Consider the following 20,948-nt stretch of genomic DNA (forward strand, 5'->3'; position numbering starts at 1 on the left):
AGTGGTTGCAGGTGTATAAAATGAGAGACAGAGAACAGTACAAGGGATGAACAGGGAGGCCTGTGTGGGGGAGACCAGGAGGGCCCCCTTTGTTATGTGGAGGCAGTCGTGGTGGGGCCGGAGAAGGAGCCACAATGCTGGCAAATAGCCCAGAGGACTTGTGGGGTGCAAGACAAGGGGGCCATGCCGTTGCCACAAGTAGGGGAGCCTCCACGACAGAGCGAGCAGCAGGAGCTGTGAGCAAACCAAGAAAAGAGAGGACACTGTCAGTGTCCAGAGAGAAGCCTTTTAAGTTGCAGGCATGCAGAAGAGAATACCCAGAATGCGAGCAGGGCCCGCAAAGGTTGGCACGCCGGCCTCCCAAGCAGAGAGACGGTGTCAGGGAGAGCACTTGGGCACCGGGGCGTTCCTAGCAGACCGTGGATAAGTAACGGCCCATGAAATTAAACACAACAAATGCATATTAAATATCGAACTGCACAGAAACTTGAAATTAAGCATAACGGATACTTCTTAAATATCAAACCTAATGGAAACTTGAAATCAAGCATAATAAATGCATCTAAAATACAGAACTGAAGGGAAATATGAAATTGAGCATAACTGATGCAAATCGAATACCGAACTGAATGGAAACATGAAATTAAACATGTTGTATGCATATTCAACATGGAATTGAATGAACCCTTAAAGCTAGACATATGAAATATTGAATGGAATAAAACGTTATGGGGAAAGCAAATATCAGAGGACAACCAAAGTACCCATGTGAAAGCAAACTACGGAAAAGGGTGCAAGTGTGAAAGAGTGCCATCGAAAGGTGGGGTAGGAACAAAACCCCCACAAAGTGAAACTGTATGAGAGAATGCCATGCGGCAGGGCCAAAGACGGTATGTGACACGTGGTGGCAGAACCAATAGGCTAACAAGGAGAAGCTGGAGAAGTGTAAAACAGCACATAAAGCTTCAAGAGGCCGACAAAGAGGAACTAAGTGAAGGTGACCTGGTACACAGGGGCAAGTGCTAAAGAACCTGTGTGGACTGGGGAACCTGGGGATCCTGGTTGTGCAACCTGTGATAGGTGGTCCATGTGGTCTGTCAACTGCGCCTAGACCAGTGAGCCATGAATGAGGAAAACCAAAGACATTGTGAAATAAACCAAGGAGAAGCATTTTGATTGAACTGGTGAGGCAAGCCAGAAGGAGGGTCAGGTTCACCTCGAGTAATGTTTCACTTTTTGAAAAGAATGAAACAAAGATAAGTGGCAGAGTCAAAGTCTTGCGTAAAGGAACCTCTGAGACTTGAGGAACTGCCTATGCAGTCTTGGTAAAGAAGCCTCAAGACCCTTTTTCTTTTGAACTGTGTTGCTTGGAACCTGGGGAAGGGCAGCTGACAGAAAGCTGAGATCTGGAAAAAGCTCAGGACCCTGATTTGAGCACCATTTCCTTTATTATTGACATCCCAACACACTTGTTTGCTTTAGTTGTGAGGGAAAAATAAGTTTTGGACACAGATGGACTTTTAAATGAACTCTTTGACTCAGACGTTCCTTGGTTTCCTTCAGGTAGGGAAATACCACCTTAGCATAGGGCAAGTTAGGCCTTCTACCATCCTGACATTTGATTTAATAAAGTGTCTTGTTTGAATTTTAAGTCTGTTGTCTGTGTCTTACTTCATGATGCCTTCATAGCCGCTATTACCACTTACACTAAACCACTTGAATCGTCTTGTTTATGCAACACCCCATGGTGAGCGTGGCATGCCTCCACTTGGAGTGTGAGTGGGATCTGCAAGTAACCCATGAGCAAGGTACGGAGACTCTGTGACCTCGCAAATACTCGTACACAGAAAGGTGGCTTTGTAACGCGTTATTATTTGATGTTACAACCATAAAATCAAGAACAGGGAAGAGCATAACCATTAAACAAACGTGTACAAATTCCTGTGAGGACAGAGGCTCTTGATACTTCACTTCCCGCCCCGCTGTTTTCGTAAGTAACCTCTTAAATCCCTGCAGCCATCTCCCTGGAATATAGCTATGAGAGGGTTGAAGGACCGGGTCCTCGCATCATGAACAACAGTCACACGTCACCCAGTAATGGTCAACACTTGTGAGATAATGAAGAAGGGAAAATATGAAGTCCATCTCCAAAACAAAGTGGGCTTGCAGCTGCAGCCTCCAGGGGTACAGTTTGCTTGGCAGACAAATTGTTGCATACTTTAAATTAGTTTGGGAAACATTCATTTCACTTTACTGGGTGCTGTGAATTCATGAGTGAACCTGGACACTCATGCCTGAAAATCCTTTCCCGTAGTTGCCTTGGAGAGACCAGTCTTCTCAGTTCACATCAGGCTGACACGCAGGGAAAGCCACTCATCTCCGGATAGAGGACTGCCACTTGGTCGGGCATTGCAGAACTTCAATGGGCACCAGAGGGACCGGACGATTGCTCAACATCTCCAGTGCCAACTTGAAGAATATCTTCGGTCAGGTGCTGTTTTCCTCACAGCTTCATTGATGACTCACCAGCCGGACCGCCAGTGCAGATCAGGGCCAGAAGGTATGATGTTCCCTGAATGGGATTGAACGGGCATCCTGAGTTTCTTCCTCAAGTGGGCTGGCTGGCAAGCTTCTGCAACCTCAGTTTAGGTGGCCTGCAGCGGGATATTGGCTTAGAGCACTTCCTAGGGCTAAACTCTCCCTGTCAGTCACCGTCTTTCCAACTGTCAACTGACAACTTCTCATCTCCTCAGAAACTATTCTTGTCAGTCAGTTCAAAATGTCCACTTGCAACAATGTTGAAGGTTGAAGCCATGGCTTGAGCCCTTCCCGAGATACCATTGAGAATTGTACCAGTTTGAAACTGTGCAACCCTTTACCTATTCAACAAATGAACTACAGGAGCGTGGTTCCCTCCCAATTCTAGTAAGATAACATACACGGTATCAACATATTTTTTAATATGCCTAGTCTGTTCATTCGTATTTCTGAAACATAGTGCACAATGCATTTTACTAAACGCTCTGACAGACACTTCGAGGTATTTAACTGAGGCCTGCTACAGGGTACTTTATTGTTTCATCGCACCATTATCATCTATTCTCCTATTCCTTATATATATTCATATTAACATTTCTGGCATTGGAATAACCATATTCAAGCCTGCCCTGTAGGGATTTCTTATGACCACATCTTTACATTCCAAAAAATGAGGAACGCTGTTCGAGGACACAGTGTTGTTGTGGATGTTGATCCATCCATCATATAGGGAACAACCAACTTTAAGTAACCATGCTGCAGACTGGCGACGATTATTTTGTTTAGCAAGTGGTCTATTGACAAAGGTTCTATAAGATACAGACTTTTTTTTTAAAATAAGTTTTATTAGTATTTCTTTAAACGTCAACATCAGGACTCAACATTGTCCCAAACCCCCCTTTCTCACCCCCCTCCCTCCCCACCGGTATTAGTGTCTATGCAGTCCTTAGAGTCCCATGCTTGCTTCGGTCTTAACTTGTGAACAAATTCAGGATACGAATGTTATGTGGGCACCATTGCAGCATGTAGTCACTTTGCAGGAATTCTATGGCGTCTCCCCAGTCTGTAGCGAACCGCTGTCTGTCCCCTTGGAGGTTATATGTGATTCTTTCCATCGCTACATATGTCCAAATCCTGTGGAGCCATTCTAGTGTGGTTGGGGGAGACTTTTGTTTCCATGTTTGTGCTATTGCTAGCCAGGCTGCAATGAGGAACCCCATAAAGTTTCGTTTTGTGTCTTGTTAAGTGTTTTATCTCCAGGGGCCCACATACCGCACATCCAAATTTCTTCTTCTAGGTTGGCGGTCCCCTTAAACATTACTTGCATCTGAGATTTCACTTCCGTCCAGAATTTTTGTAGTTCGCCATAGTCCCACCAGATGTGTCTCCATGTGCCCACTGTGTCACACCCCCTTCCAGCAGTTACCTTGAGTAGTCGGGAACATTTTGTGAAGCCTCTCCGGGGTATAGTGCCATTGGATCATCACTTTGGTCCAGGCTTCCCTTGTTTGTATTGCTTGTGTCCACTTGGGGATTATTTGCCATAGATGTGTCCATTGTTTCCTCGAGATTTGTTTTCCTAGCGTGATTTCGCATTTTTTCATGTAGTACCATGTGATGCTTTCTTCTTGGACATTGAGGAATTTGTAGAGTGTGGAGACAAATTTCTTTTCTCCCGTTTGGGTCAGCATGTATGTCTCGAAAGGGGTGGGATCCCTTGTCAAAGCCTTCGTTATTCTTGGCGTCGTGAGCCAGTGGTGGATCTGTTCATACTGAAACCTGTCATTCTGTGAATGATCTGATCTGCCTTCCCTCGAACATGTCTCCCACTTTTGTGAAATCGGCATCCCTCCATTTCTGGAATGACCCTTTTTCTACCCCTGGGGGGAAGTCTGGGTTGTCAAACATTGGAATGAATGGGGTTAATGACGGTTATTCTGCCCCACCAGGAAATTGTCAGGGGGTTCCATCTGTTCAGATCTTTCTTGACGTTTTCCATGAGCTTTGTGTAGTTTCCCATGTATAGGTTTTGTATCATAGGCGTTAAAGTCACTCCAAGATATCTTACTCCTTCTTCTGCTGTTTGTAATTGGAGATCTTTCGTTAACTTGTGGATCTCGCCTTTGTTTCCTCCCAATGCCATTACCGACGATTTCTGCTTGTTTATTTTCAGCCCCGATATTTCCCCATAATCGTCTATCAGCTGGATAAGAAGCGGGAGCGACCTGCTCGGTTCGGTGATAGTCATCATCATATCGTCGGCGTATGCTGCTGTCTTATGTGTGTTTCCCCCCATTTCTATTCCTTTTATGTTTGGGTCGCTCTGATTTTTGCCAATAGGGGTTCCAGAAAGTTTGCGTACAGCAGGGGCGATAGGGGGCATCCCTGCTTTGTGCCCCTTTCTATTCGGATGGGATTCGAGAGCTCCTGATTGACTGCTATCCTGGCAGACGGTGCGTTATAGTTGGCGCGGATCATGTTTATGAAATCGTTTCCCATACCCATTTTCTTAAGAGTAGCAAATAGCATTGACCATTCGACCCGATCAAATGCTTTTTTGGCATGTAACGAGATAATTGCTGCTGGGAGTTTCTTGATGCCGGCCTTCTCTATGAGGTGTATTATTCGTCTTATATTGTCGTTGGTTTTCCTGTTGGGGATGAATCCCGCTTGTTCTTGATGAATCAGTTTGGGGAGTAGTGGCGCCAGTCGGTTCGCTAGAACTTTAGTATAGAGTTTCGCATCTACGTTAATCAGGGCTATTGGGCGATATGAGCTCGGGTTTTCTGGAACCTTCCCCTTTTTATGGAAGACGAGTATCTTTGCCTCATTCATGGATGGTGTGATGTTGTTCGAGGTCTTGAAGGTATTGAATAAGGTGGTCAGATGGGGAATCAAACTTTCCGCGAATATTTTGTAAAATGCCGCAGTGAAAGCATCCGGTCCTGGGGCTTTGTTCTTGGGAAGATCTTTAATTGCTTTCTCAACCTCCTCTGGCTTTATTGGCGCATCTAAGGCCTCTTTCTCGGAAGGGGTTACTGTCGGTAGCATGATTCCTTTTAGGAAGGCCGCTTGTTCCTTATCGTTCGGGTGTTGTGAGGAGTATAGGTTTTGGTCGAAATTTCAGAATATGTCTTTGATAGCTTTCGTTTGTGTTTTCCTTGCTCCATGTTCGTCTTTCAGGGTTTGCACCATTTGCTCCTGCCGTCTACCTTTTAGTTGTCTTGCTAATAATTTGTCTGCTTTATTTGATTTCATCGCATACCAATGTTTAGTATGTAGTATTTGTGTTTCTGCCCTTTTAGTTCTAATCAAGTCTATCTGGCTCTGGATGTGTCTGTATGTTCTCTTGATTTTCCTGGATGAGTTCTTGGTCATTTCTTCTCTTATTTCTTCCAGTTTTATCCCCGATTCTTCCTCCCATTTGTATGAGAGCTTATCTTTTTGTGCTTTTAAGGCTATTAGTTGACCCCTCATCACCGCTTTGAAGGCTTCGCATGTTGTTCTTGGGGAGACTTCCGGAGTGTCGTTGTCCTCGAAATACTCCTCTATCTTTTCTCTGATGGTTTCTCTTGCCACGGGATCCTGTATGATGTCTCTAGGGTGTCCATCGCCATAGGTTCGATCTTTTCGTGAATTTGGGAGCGTGAATTTGGGGAGCGTGATCCACACTGGAGCGTGGTCTCATAGTTAGATTCGGCCTATTTCAATGTCCTGTATTTTCCCCAACTAGGGTCCCTGTTGTCCAAATATAATCTATCCTGGAACTGGTATCATGTGCGTGCGAGTGGTATGTGTATCCCTCCCTTGTTCCTTTGAGTCTTCGCCAAACGTCCTCTAGGGCCAGATTTTGCATTGCCTGTTTTAGCGCCGGAAAGGGAGATCCCAGTTGGTTGCTTTTGGGGTTCGAACGGTCTTCTGTGCGATTCCATGCTAGGTTGAAGTCTCCGGTCAGGATCAGCTCCCCTTCCGCGAAGGATTCTAATTTGTTGATCGTGTCCTTGATAAATCCCTCCTGTCCAGTGTTTGGAGCGTATAGGGTGGCTACGGTCAGATGGCGGTTATCTATCAGGACCTTCGCGAATACATAGCGACCATTCTTATCTGCTTTTGTCTCTTTGATTTGGACCTGTAAATGGTTTGCAAAGGCTATGAGCAATCCTTTCTTTTTCCCTTCATCGTTTGACTGGAGAATTAGTTTATATCCTCTTATCCTGAGCTGGCCTCTCTTTTTTTTTTTGAATATGCGTTTCTTGGAGCGAAATTATATCATACTTTTCTCTGTGCAGGAAGTGTTCCATTTTTTTCCGTTTCACCGGCGTGTTCAGACCTCTGATATTGTACGTTAAGATTTTCAGCCCCATCCTTTTAGGTTGGATTGTATTTCCGTATTGGTTCTACCTTGTGGGTTGCTATGAATTGTATTAATACCGGTAAGGGAGACTCTTCCCCTTAGAAATTCCCCCTCAACTTCTCCCCATCCCCCCTCCCTCCTTTCCGTCCCAACTTTGTCCCTGAGGAGGGCACTGGGCCCTATGGTTGCTCCGGCGTCATGCCATGGCTCCATGCCCTCTAACATCTCAGGAATAACGGTGCGCAGGGATTCCTAAACCCTGATTGTAGTGCTCTAATTACGGCGAGGTCCCGTGGCTCGGCCACCAGCGATTGATCACCTGATCTTCTATAGATTCTTGTCTCTATTATTGTCTCTCCCTCCTGTATCGGTTGTTCCCAATCTATATTTCTAGTTGGTTTCCGCAGTGAGGGATTGGAGCCTCGTCCTTCGTATAGTCGTTTGCCATCCCCCCTGGACTCTTCTTCGTCTCTGCGGGTCTTTATCGAGTAGGGGTTCCGTTTCCTGATCTGCGTGTCCTAGAATCCGCAGCCCTTCCTCACATGTTGTGATACGAACTTGCCTCTCCTCCCAAGTGAACAGGAGACCGAAGGGAAATGTCCACTTATAGCGTATCTGTTTCTCCATGAGGATTTTAGTGACTTGGTGCATCTCTCTTCTTTTTCTGAGCGTGGATTGGGCTAGATCTTGGAAGAGTTGAATTTCTTTGCCGTTCATTCTAATCTGATCCATTGTCCTGGCTCTCCTGAGGATCTGTTCTTTTTGTGTGTATCGTGTCAGGGCCACTAGCACGTCTCTTGGACGGGTTCCGGGTTCTCCAGTTCTCCGTGGACCTACTCTGTGAATTCTGTCTATTTGGATCTCTTCTCCGCAGCCATCTGAGATTATGTCTTGGAACACCTGTTGTACTGCGGAGCAAAGGTCCTTATCCTCTACTGTTTCCACCATGTTCTTAATCCTTATATTTGATCTTCGGGATCTATTTTCTAGATCCTCACATTGTGATTCTAATTTAAGTGCCAGTCATGCTAGGCAGTCTTGCGCTTCCGCTTGCTGGAGTGCTTCCTCGTCTAAGTTTTGTACCGTCCTTTCAACCTTGTCCGTTCTTTCTTCTAAATTCCCAATTTCCTTTTTCAGTTCCTGAACGCCTGTCTCATTTCCCCCTTCATGTTTTCAAACTGGACTTGTGTGGAGGATATGAATTGGTCTTGAAATTCCTTGAACCAAGTTTTCATATCGTCTTTTGTTGCCATTTCTGCCTCTCCTTCCTGGTCTGATGCGTTCCCTTCCTTTCTTTTCTGTTTGTTAGTCTGCTTTGCCGTTATTTTGTCTATTCCCCAGATTCTTGTCAGGTCCTGATCCTGTCCGTACTTATTGTTGTGCTCTGATGAGGGCTGTGTCCCGTGCCGGGATCTGGGTTTTGGCATGTGTGTGTCCTTATGGGGGTTCTCTTTCCCAACTCCTGGTGCCCTCCTGGTCAATTCGTGTGGGTGTGCTTCCTTTTACGTATTCCTCTGGTGTTTTTCTGGGTGTTGCAGCTTTTGGGTCGTCTGCTTAAGGTTCTGCGTGTCTGATCCCCTCCGGCGCCGAGTCTGGTGGGCGACCGTGTCCTTATGGAGGAACCGAGATGGCTCTTGTGGTGTTCCAGTGGGGGAGTCGCCCCCACCGTACCTGGAGGGGTTGTGCGCTGTTACGTGTGCCCTGGTATTTTCTAGTGGCCCCCGGGTTGGATAAAAGTCCCTTGTGCTTGGGAGGGCCCCTCTGCGGCTTTATGAGTAGTGGGGCGCTTGATAACGCGGCCCCGCCGATGCGGTTCTTGGTTCCGCCCCCTCTGTGTTTCGGGCTCGCCCTCTAGTTATGGTCGGCAGGGGGCTGGGGAAGGCCTGCCCCCTCAAGCGCGGGCCTTTGTTCGGTCCGGGTGTGTATTTTAAATGTTGTGGCCTCTTTCGGGATACGCTCACATTTTTGGGGGTCCCGTGTCTGTCCCCCCCGGAGGTGTTCGGGGGGAGGTTCTGAGACCAGCCAGGCCATAGAGGGCCTGCTATGTCCTTCCCCCCCTCGTACCTGCGTGCCTCTTGTCCGGCGTCTCTGGTGGAAGTCGCCGCCTTCCCGCTTCCCTCCGATCGGGGGCCGGCCTCCGTCGGACTCGTCCTCTCCTGCTTGGACGGCGCCTTCTCCCCTCCAGGCCGCTCCTGCTCAGGATCTTCTCCACGGGCGGCGCCTGTCCACGAGCCCCGGACTGGGCTTCTCTTCCGCTAGGTTCCCTCCGCTGCGTGAGGGCTTCCTCCCTGCCTCCGCTCGTCTCTGTCAGGAACGTTGTGTCTATGCGGCCCGTAGACTTCTCCTTGTGTGGGTCGGTACTCCGATTGCGACCGCACAAGGGGGGGGGGCCGTCCTGGACGCTTTCCCTGTGACTCGGGCCACTCCCGACGCCCGTTCTGCTGGTATATCCGGAGGCGGGCCTTCCGATCCGAGGGGATCTTCACGGCGGTATCACACTGCGGATTTAGGTTTCTCGGGCCGTGGCTTCCGCCGAGTGTCTGAGGGAGGCTGCACTTCGAAGATCGGTGTCAGCTTAATTGTATTTCTTCTTTGTTTTGCGGCCCGAGCTGGGGGACGGAGCTCCGATCACACACGTCTACCCGGCTCGGCCGCCATCTTGAACTCCAAGATACAGACTTTTAATCAGCTCAATTGGCAGCCCTGAGGAAGACCACCACCGTTCGAAACACATGTTGGATGAATCATGACTTCAACACATTACCATAACTAGAACTAGAAATACAGCCGACTAAATTATTGATTAAAAGCTTTTCATACTATACTGTGCTTTGTGCGCCGATCGAGAGGGACACACATCCACCTTTCTATCTACATGGAGTTAAACTTACACCAATGGCCATCTATTAGCTCTTTAATAGTCTCACCTGAACTTTGCATTACATTATCAAAATTATATTAGTGATGGAAGAGACAGAACATGCTTTTAAATGTTGTGTCTACTGTACTCCTAGTCCCCTGTGCCATTCTATCTTAAGGGGCTGACAGCGGGGCCTGAGCGCAATTATTCAAAAAATAAATATACTGGGGTGCTTGTGTAGGAATGCCCATAAGTGGCACTTGACTTGCGCATGCTCCAGCATAATTAACAAGTTTTTATGTGCTGTGATGAAGTTCCATGATGGAAGCTGAACAATTGGAACAGGGAGACTGTGGAGGCTGGGTGCTACCACCCGCTCTGTGATGCAGGCCCTCGGAAGGACAACGGAGGATCGCCCACCAAAGGCTCCTAGTCCTTCTTTAGCCTAAAGATTCCTGCCCACCACAGGTCCCTACCTAAACCCAACTCAAAATACAATGATGAGCAAATCCAACTTGCTTAAGAACTGTAGTTCATCAGTTCTTCATTCTCTTCCTTGTACTCTGCCAGTACGACAGTCAAACCAAGTCACAGCCTTTAGGGTTTTAAGTACCCAGTCACTTCTTTCTGGACTATTGTAAATGAAAGTCTGTGCCATTCATCATGACACCTCAAAGCCCTCAACATAGCCAGAGCCTTAAAACTGGAGGCCCCCATCATCAGGAGGGAAGGGTACGGGGCCCTGAAAGGGCATAGATTTGCACAGACCAAAAGACGAAACCCCTACTACTTAGATAGCCTCACCATTAGGTATGAATGGTTCCCTAACCATCCTCAAAATGTATTCCACAGTAGGGCAAGAGTGAACGCTACATCCCCTAGCCAAAGTCTATTTCCCAAAGTGAACACAACTGTACTTATGTCAATAGCAAGATCTATGTCCAAAGCGGTAACCAGGACAATGGAGAGAATGCTTCCCTCAAGGGAACTGACCATAGCGAGCAACCATGGTTCTCCAAGTACATGTTTCTAACATCACAGGCTGGTTTGCTAAAAGGAACTGTCAAGAAGACGAACAAGCTCACTCCAGGACCAGCACATGGAGCAACAAGGTACACGGGTGCTCACACAGAGCGAACACAAAACATTCTCATTGTAGTCTCCACAGGAGCTTCAAGACACAAACATGGCAATGCTGCAGGGCAAAGAACGTCCAAGATGGCAGACCAGCCTAATGTAGGTTCAGTCCACGGAGCTGCATACAACATGAACAATCATTACAAAAAGCTGCCGAATGGACCACAAACTGAGTAAACATATTCCTGTGGTCTGACAATTTAATAAAACAGTTGGACCTAATACCTCCATTATTGAATCGGTATGCAGTCACAGTGGCACAAGTGGATTGGTGCAGCAAGGAGGTTGGAGAAGTTTGGGAGGTAGAGACTGGAGAAGCTTATGAGGAGGTGGATCAGGAGGTGGAAAAGCACGTGGTGCAGGAGGAAAGGAGATGAAGAGCAAAGAAATGATCATACATGGAATAGGAGGCAACAGCCAGAAGAGTGGAGATAAGTGGTAGAAAGGAGATGATGTAAAAAGTAATCCCGAGTGGAGAGAGAGAGAGAGTACAGAATAGCAGAAGGTGACAGTCGATAAGGAAGGGTGGAAAGAAACCAGTAGATATTGAAGTCAAGGAAAGCAAAAAGGAAAAGGGACAGGAGGAGAAAGAGGATGTGGTGGCTGAGATGAAATGTAATACCTGAGGGAAAGCCTTCTACCCACATGGATAGTGGCATCCAGACAAGTATGATGAAGGGCACATAATTCCATCTACAAGAGTCAATAACGAAATGACGAGGCTCTTCAAACCTCAAAGACTGCAAGTGACTTTGTTTTAATACTGGCTGACTGGATCCAAAAGAAAGACAAGGACTGAACAATTGCTGTCCTCTAGCAAGTTGCATTTGATAATCATTGCCTTTTGAGTTTCCCCTCATCAGAGTTTTAGTCCACCCCAAACTCTTGACATATTCACATTCTGAAATAAAACTATTTAACCTTAACATTTTGGGTTGAGTTGTCTTTTGATACCAAGCACAAAAAAGTTCAGACACTTCTTAGGGGGTTTGCTGCACGTTCCTAATGGAGGAAAGGAGTATAATAGTCACTTGGACACTACGCTATTAAAATAGTTTTTACTCCAATGTCATGCCCAGTTCTTTTATACTGGTTGGTGATTACAAATCCTCAACAAAATGTGCAGGACTACAAAGTCAATGCCGAAGTCATGGAAGTCGTATTGCAAACCATTTGGAGAGCCATACGTTGCATGCTCTGCTCTAAGGGAACGTGCCTTAGAAAAGCTAGATAGTGAGCTTTGGCTCCAACCAAATGCCCTTCTAGTCCCCCGTGGGACTGATCCTTCCTGAGAGAACAGGATTCCAATATTCATTGCACAATGCAGCGGGCTAAGGTAAATTTTGACATCTTCATATTAGGGGACGAACACCCATGAGTGACAAACAGATACTTTGAAGTCCCGACATCCTTCATTCCTGTAATGTAAAGCTTCTGCACATTCATGGTACACAAGCTGTGGTGCGCGCTTTCCAACTCAGAGTGGATTAGGAAAGAGTACTTGCATATTACTTTCTTGGGGGGGAGGGGGAGAAGAGAGAGAGAGACAGAGAGAGAGAGAATGTATGTATGTATGTATGTATGTATGTATGTATGTATGTATGTATGTATGTATGTATGTATGTATATATATATATATATATATATATATATATATATATATATATATATATATATATATACACACACACAGTGTCTCAAGTCCAGTAAAGTGTCTCTTCACTATGAGGTTGGAATGAGAAAAGTTATCTGCACCAGGATTGATAAATAGGTCATGCCGGGTGTACTTTGATACCAGATACAGCTAGCTTTGAACAATTTCCTCTGCACCAGTGACACAACCATGTCCACTCTTTTGCATTTTCATTTTTAGTACCATCTTTTCTGGCTCCCTTGAAGATCTTTTAATCCTCTTTTAATCCTCTGCAAACAGTTGTGAGCGGCCATAAAACAGGTCTATATGAACCAAGGCAATAAGGTAATTGGATGAGGGCAGAATTAGAACCGCCCCTGTTGTATTAGCATGTTGCTTTTTGTGATAGCTGCAGCAGGTCTAATAACTACACAAAACTGGGCCTTGATGACATAATTAGTCTCCTATGGCAGATCAGAGACCGCTTCAGTTTGTGAGGAACTTTGGCCGGAAGAAGAATGGGTGGAAACATGTAAAGGTACTCAGAAGGGCATAGCTCTCAACTCACACGCTTTTGGCGGGAGTCACCCGCCTTGTAAAGGGCTGTATCACCCGCCAAGCGTCCTGCACGCCCATTCATTCCAATGGGCGTTTCACCCGCCAAAAACAAAATCGGGTGATTTCACCCGCCTTTGCAGCACAAATGGTTGAGAGCTATGCAGAAGGGAGAAGGGACGCGTCTCCATTGAGAGTCTATCCCCGGTCCCCAGCATAAAGCATATTGAGGAAACATCTTTTTGGATTGTGTTGACTTGCACAAATATGTAACAGAGGCCAACTCTTACCTGATGAAGCTTTGATGAACTATACGAGTCGCACATTACCACTCAATGGGGGCTTGTGTAGGCCTGCCCAATGAACAAAAACCTAAAACCTTGAGTGCAAAGAAAATGGGCTGGAGTTGGAGAACTCTGATGTGTATGATCCAGTCCCGAGGGTCCCATAAGTTGTGCACCTAATGTTTTTACATTTTAGCTCTGTATCGGGAGAGGGAGGAGACCATGGCAATGGAAATCTTGAGACCCAGTTCAAAGAAAGGGACCAATATGATCGGAATCTCTTGCTACATCCACAATGAAATCTCCTCCCTCACTAACAGATATACAAATATGATAGCCAACTTGTGCTGAGATACTATGTCCCTGCTGTCAGAAAAATTAAGTTATGTATTTCTCGTGTGTAGTCTGGCATAGCGGAACTACCGAGACACATGAAGTCACAAGCACCTACATACTCTGCAACAGAAGGGTTTAAACATGTTTCACTTGAGCCACCTGGTTCCCCATATTGTAAGTGCATGGATTTACTCCTATGGGAGGAACGTCTTCCCTTGCTTTGTGTCCCAGAAGAGGCCAAATAGACCAATGTGCCACAGTCATTGGAGTAGTTACCAGGGTGGGTTTCTTCACAATAACTCACTGGTACTGAGGAAAACATTAAATCCGATGTGTGAAGAGAGAGTGTGTTCATGGGATTCGTGGCTTAAATGAGCCAGTCAGTGAGGTAAGTATAGATATGACTTCGGCCTTATTGCAGAAACGCTGTTCCACCTGCTATAGCCTTGCTAACCAAAGGGTATAGCTCCAAATTGGAAACAACCCACAGCTGTGGCAAGGCAAAGGTATTCCCAACTGGGTGGCAAAATAAGACTACTCCTATAAGTCTCCTTTGTGTTCACGGTGTAAGTACTCCATCTACTGCCATACCGTCCCTAAATTCCACTTAAAAAGAGCGGGAGGAGCAAGCTTTCCTGTGTTAGCCGCTAAACAGTGGAATGCCTTATCCCTCAGCATCAAAATTGAACCCTCATTCTAGACCTTTAGAGCTAAAGTAAAAAGTTGGCTCTTCGACAAGAAACACTACTGATCAGACTATCCCACCTGTCAAAATACCTTGCCTGCTCAATCTCTTTATGTCCATCTGTCTCAGTAGTAGCCTGGTATTGTAACTGATTTTCGTAAAGCTCGACCCCTATGTAACCATGGTCGACCTGCACTTATTGTTGTCCTTGTTGTTTTTGCTGTTGTTGTAAACTATCTGTAACATTTGCTCACGTTTTTTGGCACACAGTTACCTGATGGTTCGGTGTGCGGTACAAATAAAGAAACTAAACTAAACTACTGAAGAGTGGACTAGGGGCAGGAAGAGAGTAGGGCCTGAGCGGGCAAGGCTCACCTTAAATATGTAAATGCCTACTCAGCAGCGCTGTGTGGACATTTACAGGTGTTAATGTCACTGTGGTGGGTCCAACTACTTTAGCTTCAGGCACTACTTTTTAGACAAACCTGGCTACGCCTCAGGAGTGGACATGATCTGTGCAAGGGTGGCCATATTAAACTTCTCTGTTGAAGATAGGAGTTGAATCCCAAGTATTGCGATTTGTGCACAGACCCACGTTTCCTTCTCCGGTACTGCTACAATGCAAGAAGGGAAACCATGCTCAAGCTCACAATAGAGAGCTCTCTATCTCTATTGCATTCCTCTGCAAAAACCTGAAGATCACGTTCCAAAGATTTGATGACGGTTGTTAGGGGAGAGGAGTGGAGGAGGGAGCAGTGTATGAAATCCCTTGCTACCACAGAAAGGGTCTAGGAACCGTCTTTAATGTTCTTCCAGGAACACAGACAAAGGCTACTCTGCCTCCACTTGGGTGGTGTGCCCTGTGAGAAACCTGAAGCATTTCCCCCATGCTTTTCCCAGGGATCCCTGACTCAGGTGGCCAGGGGAGGGCCATCGCTCTTGGATCCCAACCCTGGGGGCGGACAAGCGAGGGAGGATCACCTGGGAAAGGGACCGTTGGAGACTGTGGGAGGAACACCCTCGGGCAAGACATGGTGGTATCCCCCCGTTCAAATACATCCCTACCCAGCACCCCCTCAGCCATCATTGGATATTATCACCCACAACAATACATCTGCCCCCTTCACCCTGACAAAAACCCACATGGTTTTTCCATGATCCCTTAGAAAAACTACAACTCCCACCATCCCTTCATACACTATAAAACCCCAAAGACTGAGGCTAGGAAGATTGCCTATAATGATGTGCAACAGCCCTGTCCCACTAATAAGACCAAGCAGGGTCAGGCACTCAGTCACCATCACGCCCACTCTGCTTTTAGGAAATATGTGCAGGGCCATTACATGTCACCCCCCCTATTTTTTAACAATACTAAGAAGAAGAGGAAAAAGGGATCTATGAAGATTACCCATAGGAGCCAATGCACCAGGGATTCCAATGGGCAGTCACCAAGTTGTCCCGATAATGAGGCCAGGCAAGGTCAAGCCTCCCTCCACAATCATTCCCACCAGAAACCTGTTAAGCCTCACAGTCAGTATAAAAGGCAAAAAACACAGGTACACTTTGAGCGAGTTGGGGGGGCTGAGGGGATGGTGCTGTCCAGAGGAGCCAATGAGAAGCTGCAGAGACCCTGGGAAGGAACCCTGAGAAGGAGGACAGGCTGTCAAGTTCCTGGGCCTGTGAGCGCATGAGAGGCTGTAGTGTGGCAAGAGAGCTGTGCTTCCAGGCCGCCAGACCAAAGGCAGCTGGAGCTATCTGACAGGACCCAAGCCAAGGCTCATCCCCTGGTTGTAACATTACATTCTAGGCTTCTGAGGGGCAGGTGAGGCAACCCTGATCCCAGAAAAGCCCCACTAGAAACCCCACAACTCACAGAACCTGCAGAATGCTCTTTTGGGGAGCTGGCTGAGTCGGAACAAAATAGAGACTGATGCATTGTGGACCTTGAAGTGCAGGTGCATTTTGTTTAATTGAACTTTTGCACAACGCGAGAGGGTCCGAGACCGACTGAGGGAGACCTGTGTGAGAAGCTAAAGGAGGGGTCCGAGCCCGACTGAGGGAGACCCATGAGAATTGGAGCCGGGTGGACCGATCAAGGGACCAGAACGAAAGGTTAAGAAAACCCAAAGTTCCCTGCAGGAGGTTGTTGCCTCCAAATAACCAGGAGAGAGCCAAATCCCAGACGAGAAGACTGCATTATGTTTCAAGGACGCCAGCGACCCTCCCGGGTGAACGAGAGAGTTGGGGAGGTGAGGCCAAACCTGTGGTATTAACTTTGACTCCTGAATTGAAGCCGCAAAGTGAATGAACACTGAAATGACTAATGGTCAAGATTAACCCTGGGAAAAGAGGAAGTGAAAAGGTGAATGCTTGAAGAGGAAGATTTCTTTGAACATTTTGCCTGGCATCCTCTAAGCCACTGGAGGTCATTCTTTCCGTCTCCCTTCTGTCCAGAGGTGGTAAATGGTTTATGCCCAGGCTTTGTTATAGCTGTTTAAGATTTCACAGTTAATGTGTTCATCTTCCCTTTGTTGAATTCCTCCCGTGTAGTAGAGTGGAAGACACACACCTTCCTCTTGGCTTCTGCATTGAGTGTTTTTGTTTTTTAACCAAACACCTTTCTGTATGGCCAAGCCCAGAAAAAAGTCTTTGAAGGCTGCATCTACATGACTTGTCACAGATTTGAAGGTGTCAATGTCTACACGTTTAGCCCCAGATAACCTTGAACGGAAGTCCTATATTTTGTCATGTGGAAGGCCCTCTGTGATGTTCATTCTAGGTGGAAGGGTCTTTTTCTTACAATCTTTTCACTTAAAAACCGAGTTAGAGGGACCGCTCTGTGACCGCACGGAGCAGTCTTTCTAAATGGAACTGTCACACCCCTGCTGCAAATCAGTGGGACCTGGAAGCGCAGGACAAGGATAACGGCTAAGAGTGTGGGTGTTGTGTGTATGTATGTGTTTCGGTTTGGGGATGGTGATGGGGCTGAGAGATGGGAAATCCTGCGGGAGACGATGGAGGGTGTTAGGGGTGGGGCAGGGAATAACAATGGAGGCTCCCAGAGTGAAAACCCTGAATATTTTTTTTTTAAAATGCAAGTTCTCAAGAGAAAAAGACATTTACAATGCTGGTTTTCTGATCAATACAAAATCGGATTGAAAAGGTAGCAGGCGCCCCTCTCCAGAAAGAACATGGCATGATAACCTGTTCTGTGGTTTTTTCCCACTTTGAGAGTTCGTAGCCATCACTTTTTGCTCACTGTACCTTTCACAGATGGGACATTTCCATTTGCATATAAGTATTTGTCTGGGCAGTCCAGCACCGAAATGCTATGGCAATTCCCTTCTGAACAAGAGTGCCAACAGCAACCCCATACACGTGTTTCAGCCTTGTTGGACCTCATCAGTGAGGTGGAGCTGTGCCTCTCTGAGCACAGTGAGCAGGGAGTCCACGTCTGGGTTCCCCCAGGTAACTCAGGGTGAACAAACCCCCAATTGCTTGCAAATATTTTTTGAAAAGGTAGCGGGCCCCCTTCTCCAGAAAGAACATGGCATGATAACCTGTTCTGTGGTTTTTTTCCCACTTTGATAGTTCGCAGCCATCGCTTTTTGCTCACTGTACCTTTCCCAGATGGGAAATTTCCATTTGTATTCTATTATTGTATTATTGTTATTGTATTGTCCACCGAAGGACCAGCTAGAAAGGGAGTCGGAGCACTCTTCAGGTGCAGTGATAAGGGGCAGTGGGAACGACGGCAAGGAGGGAAGGTGGGTTTTTTCAACTTCTAACTGGAATATTCCCCTCTGTTTGCGCCTCATGCTTATTGTCTGCTCTTCGGATGAGGGCAGCATGGAAACCCATGAGGGGCGGGGATCGAAAGCAGCCCCATAAAAAACAAGGGTTTTTCTCTTGGAATACAGAGTTAAAATTTGGACCCCGTGTGATGCAGTCTCACTGAGAGGGAGGATGTTCCGCTTTAGATCCCGTTAGAACGATCAATCGCTTTGCCTACCTGCTGTGGGACTAAGCAGTGTTGTAGTGGCCGAGATGAAGGTGTCTTCTGTGGAAATCATAACAGTGAAGCATTTTTTCTTTGTCTATATATAGCCGATTATGTGTTTATTCTTTCTTTCTGTATGTTATAATTGAATAAAGGGCCTGTAACGCACCATTTTTCTCATAACTATAACTAATGTGCTATGTGTAATTCTTTGCCTATCGGAGTCCAATAACTACTTTTGCAAAGGTCAGGAGAACATAAGTACAAGATCTCCACAGGTGGCCACTATAAAGCAAAACACTGTAATGTAAGCTATGTCCTTCTACTGATTAGGGTCCCATGTGAGTAGGATAGCATCTGAGGTAGATTGATGCTAGTGTAGTGCACTGTTTAAGTACATTCGTTTGTCTGCAGAGTTCATAGCCTTCTCCTCTTTCGTGTGGGATCTAAAGAGGACGATGTTAAAGACACAGGGTGTCTGCCTTGCACCAAGGCAGCTGCTGCCATGGCTGATTGTGCTGAAGGCTACAGGTGAGGCATGGTTTCTCATTAGCCATAGAGGAAAACCTACTGTCTAAGCATCCCTATGTGGGAGTCACAAAATGTGGAGTCTGCCTTATCCTTTTAGTTTGTTTGATGATGTCCGGCTGTAATGGTATTACATATGTATCATGTTTCCCAGAAAGTACCATTTCCAAAATGCCTGTCTCCACTGGAACAAGTTCTGGAACCAGGGAATTTAACAATTCGGTCACCCCTATAATCTGTTCATGGAACGCCTTCATGGAGGATGGCAGTACATCATTTAATTAATCCTTTACACACACCTTCTCAAAAGCCTGAAGGGCCTCACGTGTTACATCGGTAGGTGTAGAAGGCTTACCTCTAGACCTTGAAAAGAATACTGAGCATACGCCTTGAGGCATGTATGCCCAGCATATCGGCACAAGGGTCACGATGCATCAGCTGTTGTGGCATCTCAAGATTTCTCCTGGAGATAAACCCTGACAGAGCCTCAACACCGTTGCTGGTATTAGGCCTAGAGGCCACCTGGGACTATAGGCAGACAGGCACATCATTGGGTAAAAGGCAGCTGTGTTAGGTGACAGTGTGGGTGGGGAGGAGTCATGTGAGACACCACAAAAGAAAGAAAACAAGGACAACATACAAAAAAGGGATCAACTCAAACAAGATAGTATCATAACATTCTTTTTTTTATATTTGGTCTTCTGAAATGCTGATGTAAATAGGTGGAGGTGTCTATGCAATACATGCTTAGGATTCTTAGTGCAAGCTCCAACCTGACTATTCTAAAGTCAATTAGGCAATCAACAGGGTTGACAGATCATCTGAAAAAGTAAATATGCATAGCATTTTTAATGCAAGTTTGGCAACATGAAAACCTGTATATGAACAGTGCACAAAAATGGAGTATGCTGGACCCTATAAGACCACTTTAAAATACATGGCATTACAGAGTAACCAGTACCAAAGGAGGGATCACAGGTCTACTTCTTTAAGGGATCAGCGGTAAGGTGCTCGTAATGTGCCTAGATATCATGTCTCTACGAACGGACAACACAAGAAAGGGGGATTTCAAAAGCAGCATGTGTTATACCTAAACTGTTGTCCGCATATACATGTTTGAACCCTATACCAATGTGCTAGTGTCTTCATCAGGCCAAAGCTAGAATGGAAAGGGTTGAAACATTTCAGAGTACAAGTTTAGGATCACTATAAGCACCTGCCCTCGCGTCCCTTCACAAATATTGAACTTACTAACTCGGATTCATATTACTAGTTACTATGTGTGCTGTCCATATTTAGGCTTTTTATGTTGCCTATCTCAAATTAAAAGTTCTGCGCATATTAATCCTTTTGGATGGTCTATCGGAACTGCTCGCTGTTTACTAGGCCTTAGAAGAGCCCTTGGTGAGGCTCACACTAGGAATAACAAACATTTATTGCAGATATACATTATCAGAATCATCCTGCTGGAGCAAGAGGAATACAACAGACTGCCAATGCAGATTATTATCCCTCGCCAGACACTATTTCACTACTCTAGTTGTCAGTTTAAATGTCTGTTTACATCGTGTGGTGACATTGTACATTGTGTGATCGCAACTTTCCACGGCCATTTTTTCTTTGCAATCTCAAGTGCTAAAAACCTGTTGAACGTTGGTCCCTTCACTTCATCCATGTTCTCACTACAAACAATGCTTTTTCATATTCTCCTCACCTCCCACATGATGAGTCTCCCGGATTTCGTTACTCCTGCTTTTTGTGTCCTCCCTGCAGACACTTGCAGCACCTCAGTGTTCAACATGGGTAGCCGCATGGGTGAGGCAATACCACTGCCCCATGTGTACACAGATGACAAGGGGGGTGGGACCCCTGGCTTCCCCAGGGCTGAGCCAACACGTCCACCTGCCATTCAGAGAAGAAACATACAATAAGAGATCTGGCATGTCTAGAGGAGAGCCTGCCATTTGAGGATGGAGGAGAGGTTACTCATGTGTATGAAATGGAGAATACCCTCTGCAACCTGAACTACGTTTGGGGA

At 46.2% G+C, this 20,948-nt stretch overlaps 1 protein-coding gene across 2 annotated transcripts in view; it reads right to left on the bottom strand.

Annotated features, from left to right (window-relative positions):
* NEK8 (NIMA related kinase 8) overlaps positions 1-20,948 on the bottom strand; it is a 271,322-nt gene that overhangs the window by 162,616 nt on the left and 87,758 nt on the right. For both annotated transcript variants that reach the window (XM_069615313.1, XM_069615312.1), the window contains exon 7: positions 20,625-20,812. In XM_069615313.1, the coding sequence (XP_069471414.1) occupies positions 20,625-20,812 (188 nt within the window). The remainder of the gene's footprint in view (positions 1-20,624; positions 20,813-20,948) is intronic.

This window comes from Ambystoma mexicanum, chromosome 9, assembly GCF_040938575.1.
Source record: "Ambystoma mexicanum isolate Mex_15411 chromosome 9, UKY_AmexF1_1, whole genome shotgun sequence".
Taxonomy (NCBI): domain Eukaryota; kingdom Metazoa; phylum Chordata; class Amphibia; order Caudata; family Ambystomatidae; genus Ambystoma; species Ambystoma mexicanum.